Raw genomic sequence first — 11,215 nt, 5'->3', positions numbered from 1 at the left:
TGGGGGTCAGTGACAGGGGGTGCAGGGTGCTGGGGGGGGTCAGCGACACATGGGGCACAGGGCACTGGGGGGTCAATGACAAGGGCCCAGGCCGCTGTGGGGGTCCATGACACATGGGGCACAGGTGCTGGGTGGGGGTCAGTGACAGGGGGAGCAGGGTGCTGGGCGGGGGGTCAGTGACACATGGGGCACAGGAGATTCAAGAAGCAGCCAGACGTTCGGCCCATCCAGAGCCCATCCCCCCACCCCCCGCAGGGCTCTCTCCCCACAGGAGCCACTGCCCAAAGTCCCCGGCTCGGTGCTTGTTCGATACGGCTTTAATAGAAAGCTCTGCAAAACCCCAGAGTGTGCGGCCAGCCAGGCCCCCGCATACAAAAGCTCAGTAGAAGACTTTATTATTGCATAGACCTTGGTGCGTAAATGATCCCCCCCCTTCTCCCCCCTCCATCCCTATCCCGTCCTTGGTACGAAAAATAGTCGCCTTTTACAAAACAAAAAGCATCGTTGACGCTGCGTGAATAAAACTCTCTCTGCGTATAGAATAAATATTCTTCCTCTGCTCTCCCCGCTGCTCGTCCCCCGCCCCCGATCTCAGCAGCCCTGCGCTGGGCGCCGTCCTATTAAGGCATGGATTGTGCAGGGAGCCCCGTCCCCTACACACTCGAGGGAGACCAGGCATCAGCGGCGCGGCAGGAGATGGCTCCCTTTGCAATCCCAGGGAAGGAGAACGGGACCCAGCCCCAGCGGGACCCGGGAACCCAGAGATCAGACCAACGCGGCCTCAATGGACATCATAGACCCTTGCAGCCTCCCGCTGGGTTTGTCCGTTTCCTCTCTCCGACCCTGGTTGCCGCGCTCATCCTCCAGCCCCCAGCAGCTCCGGGTTAGAAGCTGGATTCAGGCACTGGTTTCTTCCTGCCCAGGGAGGCCGTGTGGTACTTGACCCTCTGCAAGGTGCCATAGGCCACCTTCTCCAGTGGCACGCTGCGGCTGTGCTGGTGGCCGCTGCTGCCGTTCTTGTAGAGGGAGGCTGACCTGCGCAATGCCCAGTCGGCCTTGCTGTGGATGCTGGCGGAGCTCTGCGAGCGCTTGATGTCCACCTCGGACCGGCTGATCCTGCCGTTGGCCTGGCCCTCCTTGCCCCGCCGGCCCAGTGTGCTGTTGGCCCTGCCCTCACTGATGACGCTCAGGGTGCCGTTGGACAGTGACGTCCGGGAGGAGCCCATGGCTGGCTCTGAGGCGTGGGGCCGCTCCGACTCACCAGGCCGCTTGGGCTCCTTCTTCAGGAAGCCAGCCCTGAAGATGGTGAACTTCCCTTCCGGCTGCCTCTCGGCCTCGGGGTCCCTGTCCCTGCCGTGCTCCCCGGCCTTGGCGGGGGTTCTTTGGTCGGGGTCCCCGTCCCTGCCCGGTGCCCCTCTGGCCCTCAGGGAGCGGTGTGGGTGGGGCAGGGTGCCCGCGTGGGTCGCCCCATTGGAGCTCACTTTGCTCCCATTGGTCTTTGGCTCCTCAGCTCTCCGGGGGGCCCCCGCGTTGACGGGCAGTTCTAGCCTCTTGGATGTCCTCTGTGGCTGGCCCGCCTCCTCCTTTGGTTTGCTGCTCCTCTTCAGGGTCCCAGCCGTCTCAGTGGCTGGGGACGCTTTGCCGTGGCTCTCTGCAGCACCCCCCACAGCACCTGGGGAATTCCCACTCGCCCTACTGGCCCCGCCGGCCCCTGGGTCCTTCCCAGCCGCAGCCGGGTTCAGCGGAGGCCTCGCCGGCACCGGGGTGTTCTCGCTGCCCCCTGTCATGAGGGGGACGATGGACTCGTTGGTGTACCGGGGCCTGCGCCCAGATTCCAGGTACTCCACCAGCTCCCCGGACGCAGCCTGCGGCCTGTCTCTGGCGGCAAAGGACCAGCGGAGGGGCACTGGCTTGGTGGCCCCCAGCCTGGGCTTGGTGGGGGACACTTTCATGCTGACGCTGCGGCCCTGAATGCTGCGCACCAGGGGCCTCGACTCAAAGCCTCCTGCAAGAGAAACACAGGCAGGTTGGCGGGAGCCCCGGAGAGCAGAGTGGAGCTGCATGGTGCCCCTTGCGGGGCATCCGGGACCAGTTCGGGCTGGGTGCAGCTCCTACCAGTGCCGCTGGAGCTGCCCAGGAGTGGCCAAGGGCAGGATCTGGCCGGCAGTGTGGGCTAGTAGCTAGCGACTTTGGCCAGTGAATCAGGTGACCTGGGTTCTAGTTAGGGTTGCCAACTTTCTAATCATACAAAACCAAACGCCCTTGCCCCGCCCCTCCCTGAGCCGCTGCCGCTTCTCCAAGGCCCCTCCTCCACTCGCTTCATCCCCCTCCCTCCATCGCTCTCCCCCACCCTCACTCACTTTCACCAGGCTGGGGCAGAGGATTGGGGTCTGGGAGGGGCGTAGGTCTCCAGCTGGGGGTGTGGGCTCGGGGATGAGGAGTTTGGGGTGCAGGAGGGGGTGCAGGGTGTGGGTTCCGGGAGGGAGTTTAGGTGTGGGAGGGGACTCCGGGCTGGGGCAGAGGTTTGGGTGTGGGAGCGGGTGCAGGGTTCCAGCGGCACTTACCACAGCTCTCAGGAAGCGGCCACCAGGTCCCTACATCCCCTAGGCACATGGGCAGCAAGGAAGGCTCTGTGCTCTGCCCTTGCACCTAGCGCCGACCCCGCAGCTCCCTTTCTGGTCAAAAACCGGACACCTGGCAACCCTAGTTCTAGTCCCGGTGCGACCTTGGGTAAGTCACTTCCTGCCTCTGTTTCTCCCCTACTCTTTGTCCATCTAGTCCCTTCCCTTTGGGCGGGGCCTGTCTCTCACTGAATGTCCAGCACCTAGCGCACTGGGGCCGGGGACACACAGACAATGCTAATGATGAGGGCCGGGTCCCAAGAACCGGCTGAATGGCCTGTCCTGAATGTTGCCTCTGGTGGCCCCATGCGCCGCTGAAATCCACCAGCACATTGGGCAGCGTAGGGGACACGTGCCAGTGCACCTTTGGCCAGCTGTAACTGGTGCATTCGACCAGCAGGTGGCGCTCCGGAGGGACGTTCAGCTGGATGGACCTGCCCCGCCATGTGGGGGAGCACAGCCCCTGATGGGCAGGGCTAGAGCCCAGGCATCTGCTTGTGGGGCAGGACACCGGGGGGGGCTGTTTTCAGCTTGCCGTGGAGCTAGTCCTGCAGGGGGCTGAGCGGGTTGGGTTGGGGACAGCGCGGCAGAGGTTAACCCCGCGTGCGTCAGGAGCATGTTGGCTCCGAGCTTCCTGGCTCAAGACAGTTGCCAAGTGCGGCCAAGCCTCAGGATGCAGGGAGACTCGCAAGTTCTGGCCTTTGGGGGGTGGGGGAAGCTAGAAGACTGGGCCCCTCAAGGCTTCTGCCCCCACAAGGGTGAATAAATGGAGCCCGCCAGCTTGGCCTGGGTCCCTGCCTTTTAACCCACACTTGGGGTGTTTTGGGGCCTGATCTGTGATACCTGGGGGCTGGTGGCACTGAAATGACCAAAGTAGAAAGCTCACCTGGTCCCCACCCAGCTCCCTGCGAACCTGATTATGACCCCCCTTGCCACCCGATCCCTCCGGCCCATTCCCTTTCCCCGCCCCATGCCACCAGCCTTGCTGCCCTGCTGGTCTGCTTCTTCCACGACTGCCCCTTCTTCTGTGCCACCCCCAGTGAATAGGCTGCTCTTCCCCTGCTGCTGGGCTGGGCTCCCCTCCGGGAGACCCCTCAGACTGTGAGGCCAAGCAGAGACCAGCTGACCCAGCCAGGCCATGTAGGGAGTTCCCCGGAGGGAAACAAACTGGCCCCTGGCCTCAAAATGTCCTGTCATGTCCAGACACGGCCTGACACCCCCCACCTAGCACTGCACGGTGCCCCCTTCCCCAGTGCCAGCGAGTCGATTGCCCTGGCTCCCCCCGGCACAGCCCAGACTCCTGCTCTGCAAAGCTCTTGGGGCCGAATCCTGCTCTGCGACCCGACGGAGCCCTGCGGGGGGAGGGGGGACCCAAGTGGCAGGGCAGAGCACTGGCTGCCCAGCCCCGGGGTTCACAGCAATACCACAGACCTTTCTCCTGGCTGGTTGCGGCGTCGAGGAAGACGGGCGAGTCGGGGACCTTCGGGAGGGAGGGGCAGGCCGTGGAGCTCCGGGACACCAGGCTCTCCCTCTTGCTGCTCCCGCTGAGCCGTGAGATCCAGTGATCCGACACGGAGGAGCTGGTGGAGCCTGCAGGGGGAATCCAGACAGGTGTGTTACTGGGGCACAGACCCAATGGGGCGCTGGGGGTGCAGCAAGGCGGGTGACACCAAAATGCACAAAGCAGCCAGCTCCAGCCCCTGTCCCCCTGCCCTGGCAATGAGCAATCACTGGGATGGAGCTGTCCACAGCTACAGCCTACAGCTCCCAGGGGCCTCCCTTGCTAGTGAGCTGCTGCCTGAAGGTTCCTCCCTGGTCCCCTCTGGGTGCAGAGTGGGGCCCTCCATGCACCCCTCATGCTGGGATCCCCAGGGAGCCATCTGGTGGGGGGATGCTGATGCTGGGGAAGGAGAGATCTTCATACAGAGGTGCCAGTGGACAGGCCCAGGCCACAGGTTAGGTAGCCAGGTGTCACCGTGGCTTGTTTTTTTGCATTTTGGAGCAAGTGTCAGTAGAGGGCGTCCAATAGCCACTGTATAACTGTGCTGGCCCAGCTGGAGTCAGGGTGGGTTGGTCCCATCCCCGCCCCAGAGGCCAATGGGACCTTGACCAGGGCCTGTTAGGCTCACAGAGCCAGGGTGGCACGGCCCTGACCCATGATCCAAGCAGCGAGTCCCACCAGGGTCTTGTGGGAAGCCAGCCCACCCATTCCAGCCTTGTTCTTTGGTGCTGGTGGCAGCCCCTGCAGTGCCCGCTCCCAGGAGGCAGGCGGCCAGCTAGCTCTCACCCCGGCCGACGTCTCCAAAATGGGCCGGGGTGCTGGGAGCCCAGCCTGAGGCACTGAGGGCTTCATTTCCCCTGCAGCTCTGAATGAGGCCCGTGGAGCTGTGGATGCTCAGCGCCTTGGAAAATCAGGCCCTCGGGGTCTCCTGTCAGGCACCCCAAAACCAAAACACCTAAGCTCATGGCCATGCGGACGGGTCTGCGCCGCTATTGTTACTCATGCTAGCTAGAGGAAAGCAATCGCAGACGGCTCCCCGCGCACAGTCGCCCCCGGCCGGCAGGGCAGACACTCCCTCCAAGGGGCGGATGGGCTAGCGACAGGCCAGGCTCTGGCCCCCCAGCACTCGCACGGAAGCAGATCCTGGAACTACTCTGCCAAAGACGTTCCTCCCAGGGAGCCAGGGTGCGGCACCTGCCTTTTGCCTAGAGCCAGCCCTGAGTGGGCCAGGCCTGGCGACCCGCAGCAGCACGTCCCCGTGGGCGAGCGCGCACGGCAGGGGCGCAGGCCCACCTTGCACGGAGCTGCTGGCCGACCAGCTGGGGATGACGTTCCTTCGCTGGTAGAAGAGGATGTAGGCGCCCCGGGTGCTGACCTCGTCCTCCTGGACCGGCTCCACAGCGCTGTCGTCGTAGCTGTACCAGCGGCCGTCCAGGGAGTTCCTGCAGTAGGCTGGGGCAGAGCACAGCTGTGCTTAGAAAGGGAGCTCACGAACCGCACGAGGGGCGGAGACGGGGCCCTGGGGGTGCCAGGCTTGGGGTTCAGTCCAGCCCCGCCAGGGTGGAATCCCATCAGCCTGCATCGCTGGCGGGGCCCGTCTGGCTGAGGTCCACCCCCCACCCGGCCTAGGACTAAAACCACAGCGAGAGGTTGGCAGGCAGAAGGCAATTTGCCAGCTAGGGCTGGGCCAGCCCAGCTGATCCAAGGCCCTCCACAGGTAGCGTCGCCCCCGAGGTTCAATCACCGCAGCCAGCCTGGACTTCCAGTGTCCTTCCCCCGCTCAAAGCCAGGCGCCTCCAGCTGCACAGCGCCCCCTAGCACCAGACTGGGGCATGGTTAGTACCAACACGGGGTGAATAGTGCCCTGGTGCACTCACCCATGTACTGCCCGCCCCGCATGGCATCCAAGTGCACTCATTGGCATAGTGCCCACCCTGTATGGCACCCCGGTGCACTCACCCATGTAGCGCCTGCCCCACACTGCGCTGCGGTGTATTTACCCACTCGCCCACGTAGCGCCCGCCCCACATCGCGCCCCGGTGCACTCAGCCATGTTCCGCACAGCGCCCTGGTGGACTCACCCGTGAAGCGCCCGCCCCACACTGTGCCCTGGTGCACTCACCCATGTTGTGCTCACCCTGCATGGCACCCTGGTGCACTCACTAGCGAAGTGCCCACCCCACATTGTGCCCTGGTGCACTCACCGGTGTAGTGCCCACCCCACATTGTGCCCTGGTGCACTCACCGGTGTAGTGCCCACCCCACATTGTGCCCTGGTGCACTCACCGGTGTAGTGTCCGCCCTGCATGCTGCCGTGGTGGTTGCAGACGGCGTACAGGTCGTAGAGCGAGTCGAGCTGGGAGCTCTCGTGGAGGTACGGCAGCTGCTTCCATGTCGCCCGCGGGCCCAGTGCCTGCGTCCCGGCCTGGCTCCTCTTGGCCACGTGGGGCGCCATGTTGAGGCCGCGGAGGGGGAAGCGGACGAGGGTGGAGAGCTTGGTCCGGCGCTCGCCTACCTGGCGGAACCTCTTCAGGTGGATGATGAGGATGTCGGGCAGTGTCCACAGGCTCAGCTTCACCACGCCCTGCTGCAGCACCTGGCAGTGGGGGCACCTCCAGGCGTCGTCGGGGGCCAGCTGGGGACACAAGACACCATGCCCCAGGCAAGGCTAGGGTTAGCGTGGCCCCAGCAGCTGGCCTGGCCATGCCCCCATGCCCATGGGGAGGGCACTGGGCACCTGGTGCTGCTGCACCATCCCTCCAGCAGGATGGGTCCAGCGAGGCCTGCGACCTGGGTCTGGGCACGGGGGAAGCACAGTCCTTAGTGCCTGCCTGCCCTGGCTCGGGCTCAGAGAGGAAGGCCGGGGTTCCCCTCGCAGGGTGTGGTGAGCTCTCCCTTCCCTTTTTCCTGTTCTCCTGCCAGCCCCAGCTGGGCAGCTGGATCCATGCCCTGGGGTGCTCTACTGTCAGCCCAGCACCTGTCCCTACCCCGCCAGCTCCAGTGCCCCAGCACAAGGGGCAACGGCAGGCCCAGGGTGCACTACCAGACCCCACCCTGCATGGCACGTACCTGCTCCTCCTTGGTGTAGAGCTGGAAGCACTCATCCAGGGTGCAGCTGTGCTGCTGCTGATGGGCCTGCTGCTGCAGACGGACGCTCTCGGTGTCCTGCACCACCTCCTCCTGGATGCTGCCAAACAGACTGCAAAGGCGGGAGAGGAGCTTGGAGGAAGGCAGTACCCACGCGATGGCATCAGGGCAGTGCCATCCACGGGCAGGGGCTCCAATCACCTTGACACAGCATGACAGTAGACAGCAACTGTCCTGCTTTTTCCCAAGCCAGCCTGTGGTATTTGTCTCCCTACCCTGAGGCAGTGAGTTCCACAGGTTGAGTTATAGTAAGACCTGTCCTAAGTGACCACTTAAGGGACTGGCATGTTGGTTGCCTGGCAGAGGTGGCCCTCTATTAAAGGCAGGGCAGTCCTCTCCCTAGTGGACAATACTGTCCAGTACAGGGGCTTGAAGTTAGGCGCCCAGGCTAAGATATTCACAAGTGCCAGCGACTTGGGGGCCCCAACCTGAGATGCCTTAAAGGGGCCTGATTTTCAGACACTACTGAGCTGCCACACTCTGAAACTCAGCCCCCTTTGAGGTGTCTCAAGTTGGGCCCCCCAAAATCACTCCCCAGGCTTGAAAACCTTGGCTCAAACTCTGTATTTCAGCACCTAACCAAGTGGCTGGATCTTCACACGTGCTGAGCACCGGCAACCCCATTGGTGTCACGGGCGCTGTCGGGCACTCAGCCGTCTATTAGGATGAAGTGCCATCCCAGTTCCTAGAGCCAGCTATTCCGCGCTCTTTGGTGCAAATCCAGCATTGCTCCATTGAAGGTGCTGCTGTTAAACACAGAGTGCATGAACCCTTACTGCCCTGTGCAAACTGCTCACCGCTAACCCTGCTGTCCAATGGGGGAGACGCGGGCGAGTGATTCTTAGCAGGCCAGATCCTGATGTCCTCACTCGGGCAGAATTCCCAGCAGGACAATGGGGATGGTCCCACTCAGACTTTACTCTGTCCTTCCATGGGAGGGATTCCGAGTGAGGCCGTCGAGGTTGGACCGTTAATACATAAGACACTTAAGAGCCCAATGAGTTGGTTCTGATTCTGTTGGGTGAAATACAGAGCCCAGGTCCTTGGCCAGGGTTTGGGCACAGGAGTAAGGCCTGAGGCCACCAGGTGGCTACGGGCCAAACACTTGAAACGTAAAAGGCACCAAGACGTTTTCTTCCAGCTGTGTTGACACTGAGTCTCTGATCCCAGCCCACAGCACCGAGATGGACCCGCTGCCTCTGTGCCCCTGCCACTGCTGGGGACAGGCTCCGCGGCACTGAGGACTCACCATTCTTTGGTGTTCGGGTCCCACTCCACCACCAGCTTCACGTGGGGGGGGCCGCCCGGGCCGCTGAACTGCAGCGCTCTGTGGGAACAAGGCCAGGCATTAGCGGGAGGGGCCTTGCTCCGGGTCGCAGCTGCCAGCCCAGGCCCAAAGGGAAGCCTGAGGGTCGCCGTATTGACCCTGCTAGTAAGGGCTGATCCCCCACGAGAGAGCAGAGACTTCCCAGAGCCCCTTGGGTGCCGGAGAAGGCCCAGGGCACCACCCCTCACCCACTGTCTTCCCCGCGCTGGTGGGGCATGAGGCAGGGAAACGGGCCAGGCCGGCAGGGCTCAGGCAGCTACAGGTGTTGTCTGGCAGCAGGTTCTCCGTTCCTCCCCCAGGCCCTGCAGCCATCATGTGAGACCCTGCAGGCAGCTCCGTAGGGCACGGAGCTTGGCATGGAGCTGCCCTTCCCTTCCCTGTCAGCCCTCTTGCCCTGACCAGCGCCATGGCTTGTTAGCAGCAGCCTGGGGCTTCCGCAAAGTCCCTTCTGCACCTTGGGTTGCCAACTTTCTAATCACACAAAACGGAACACCCTAGCCCCTCCCCTCCATGAGGCCCCGCCCCTTCCCCAGGCCCCGCCCTCTGCTTACTACATTCCCCCTCCCTCTGTGGCTCGCTCTCCCCCACCCTCCCTCACTTTCACTGGGCTGGGGCAGGATGTTGGAGTGCGGGAAGGGGAGAGGGCTCCGGCTGGAGGTGTGGGCTCCGGGATGGGGCCAGAAATGAGGGGTTCAGGATGGGCTCTGGGCTGGGGTAGGGAGTTGTGGTGCAGGAGGGGGTGAGGGCTCTGGCTGCGGGTGCGGGCTCTGGGGTGGGGCTGGGGATGAGGAGTTTGGAGTGCAGGAGGGGGCTCCAGGCTGGGGGTGTGAGCAAGGGATTTGGAGTGTGGGAGGGGACTGTGGGCTGGGGCAGGGAGTTGGGGTGTGGGAGGGGGTGAGGGCTCTGGGGTGGGGCTGGGATGAGGGGTTCAGGGTGTGGGAAGGGGCCCTGGGCTGGGGCAGGGGGTTGGAGTGCAGGGGGGGTGAGGGCTAGGGCGTGGGCTTACCTCGAGCAGCTCCTGGTCAGAGGTGCAGCGGGTCTAAGGCAGGCTGCCTCCCTGTCCTGGCACCGCGCTGCGCGTACCCCAGAAGTAGCCACCAGGTCTGGGTCCTAGTTGGGGTGGGGCAGGAGGCTCCACCCTCCGCTCTCACCCTCAGGCACAGCCCCCCGCCATCTCCCATTGACTGGCAGAGCCGGTGCTCTGGGCAGGGGCAGCATGGGCCCTACCCCCGCCTAGGAGCCGGACCTGCTGGCTGCTTCAGGGCGCAGCGCGGTGCCAGGACAGGTAGGGACTAGCCTGCCTGAACACTGCAAACCGGAGCCGCCAGGGTCCCTTTTCGACCGGATGGTCCAGTCAAAAACCGGACACCTGGTCACCCTATCCCCACCCCGTGGCAGACTGGAGACTGCTGCAGCAAAGGGGCTCCGTACACTGCCAACCTCCCAGACCTCTGCTCTGCCAGCACCATCTCTGGGAAGCTGAAGGGCGGGTTCCCAGCCACAGACGCCAGGCCCCCAGCCTGCTTAGAGACAGATGATCATCTCCAAGGTGCTGCCTCTTTAAGGAGCTGTCCCAGCAACACCCTGACCTCTGGGGGGTCAGTACAGACCCCTTGGCACTTTGCACATCACCTGTCAAGGTATACAAATGAAACTCCTTAGATCAAACACTAATACGGTCTCCAGCAGTGTTTTCTTTCTCTGCCCATCTGTACAAATCAATCTTTTATTTGTCAGTTTGTGTGTGTCCAGCGAACGCAACGGTTACCAACATTTACTGATAACCATCTAATCCTTCCAAGTTTATGGCCAGGGTCACCCAACAGATTGGAGCTGGGACTCGAACCCAGGTCTCCTGAGTCCCTCTCTCACTGGCCCCCACCCCACATCACTTCAGAGAGCTCCGTCACACAAGCCAGTGTAGCACTGCAGGACCATGATGGTGCTGCAGGGGAACCGCATGCTGGGTATCGTGTAGCCTGATGTCACCGCTTGCATGGCCCCTGGGCTCCTCCTACTCCCTATGCCCTGCCTGTGGTGTCCCAGCATACAGACAGAGACTTTTGATAAAAACACCAAATGCCCCTGCTGGAAGGTTGCACTGTAAAGCAACTGTGTTTCTTAGAATCCAGACCAATAACATCCAGTGACCAAAACCAGAGAGAGACAAAGCAGGCTGCTCCCGAAGGCAGTGAGGCTCCACTCACCCACCTTGTTCGAGGCTGGCTCTTCCCAGACTGACTTGGATGGCTGACTTCCCTGCAGAGCCCCGTAGCCTGCAAGCAGGATAAGGAACGTCCTCTCCACCCAGCTCTTAAAGCGATAGCATGCAATTCCAACAGAGTCCTCAACACACCACAGGGCCCGGTCCTCTCCCCTCACTGTGTGTGTCGGCTCGGCTTTGTGCCTGCTCTCACACTGCTCCTCTCGCCTGCAATGCTGCCCCCAACTCCTGCCCGAATCAACCCTTCCTGCCTTCTGTCCATATCCATCTAACCATCCCCCCACCCATCCTGCATTCGCCACCAGGGTAGCCGATGCCCAAACCCTCTCTCTCCTGGACTGCTGTCAGGCTGCCAGGGCTTGGAGGCAGGGACCGTGTTTGTAAGTTACTGGCAC

The 11,215-nt window shown here is 62.9% G+C and overlaps 1 protein-coding gene across 2 annotated transcripts in view; it reads right to left on the bottom strand.

Annotated features, from left to right (window-relative positions):
* Positions 1-482: 482 nt before the first annotated feature.
* LOC123347064 (ubiquitin carboxyl-terminal hydrolase 43-like) overlaps positions 483-11,215 on the bottom strand; it is a 157,671-nt gene continuing 146,938 nt past the window's right edge. For both annotated transcript variants that reach the window (XM_044984509.1, XM_044984510.1), the window contains exons 10-15: positions 8,519-8,596; positions 7,192-7,321; positions 6,409-6,757; positions 5,416-5,574; positions 4,053-4,211; positions 483-2,005 (exon numbers count right to left, since the gene is read on the bottom strand). In XM_044984509.1, the coding sequence (XP_044840444.1) occupies positions 885-2,005; positions 4,053-4,211; positions 5,416-5,574; positions 6,409-6,757; positions 7,192-7,321; positions 8,519-8,596 (1,996 nt within the window). In that variant the 3' untranslated portion in view covers positions 483-884. The remainder of the gene's footprint in view (positions 2,006-4,052; positions 4,212-5,415; positions 5,575-6,408; positions 6,758-7,191; positions 7,322-8,518; positions 8,597-11,215) is intronic.

Source organism: Mauremys mutica, chromosome 12 (genome assembly GCF_020497125.1).
Source record: "Mauremys mutica isolate MM-2020 ecotype Southern chromosome 12, ASM2049712v1, whole genome shotgun sequence".
NCBI classification, from domain to species: Eukaryota; Metazoa; Chordata; order Testudines; family Geoemydidae; genus Mauremys; species Mauremys mutica.
Note: the sequence above shows the minus strand (reverse complement) of the source record. Positions and strands in the feature narration are given on the sequence as shown.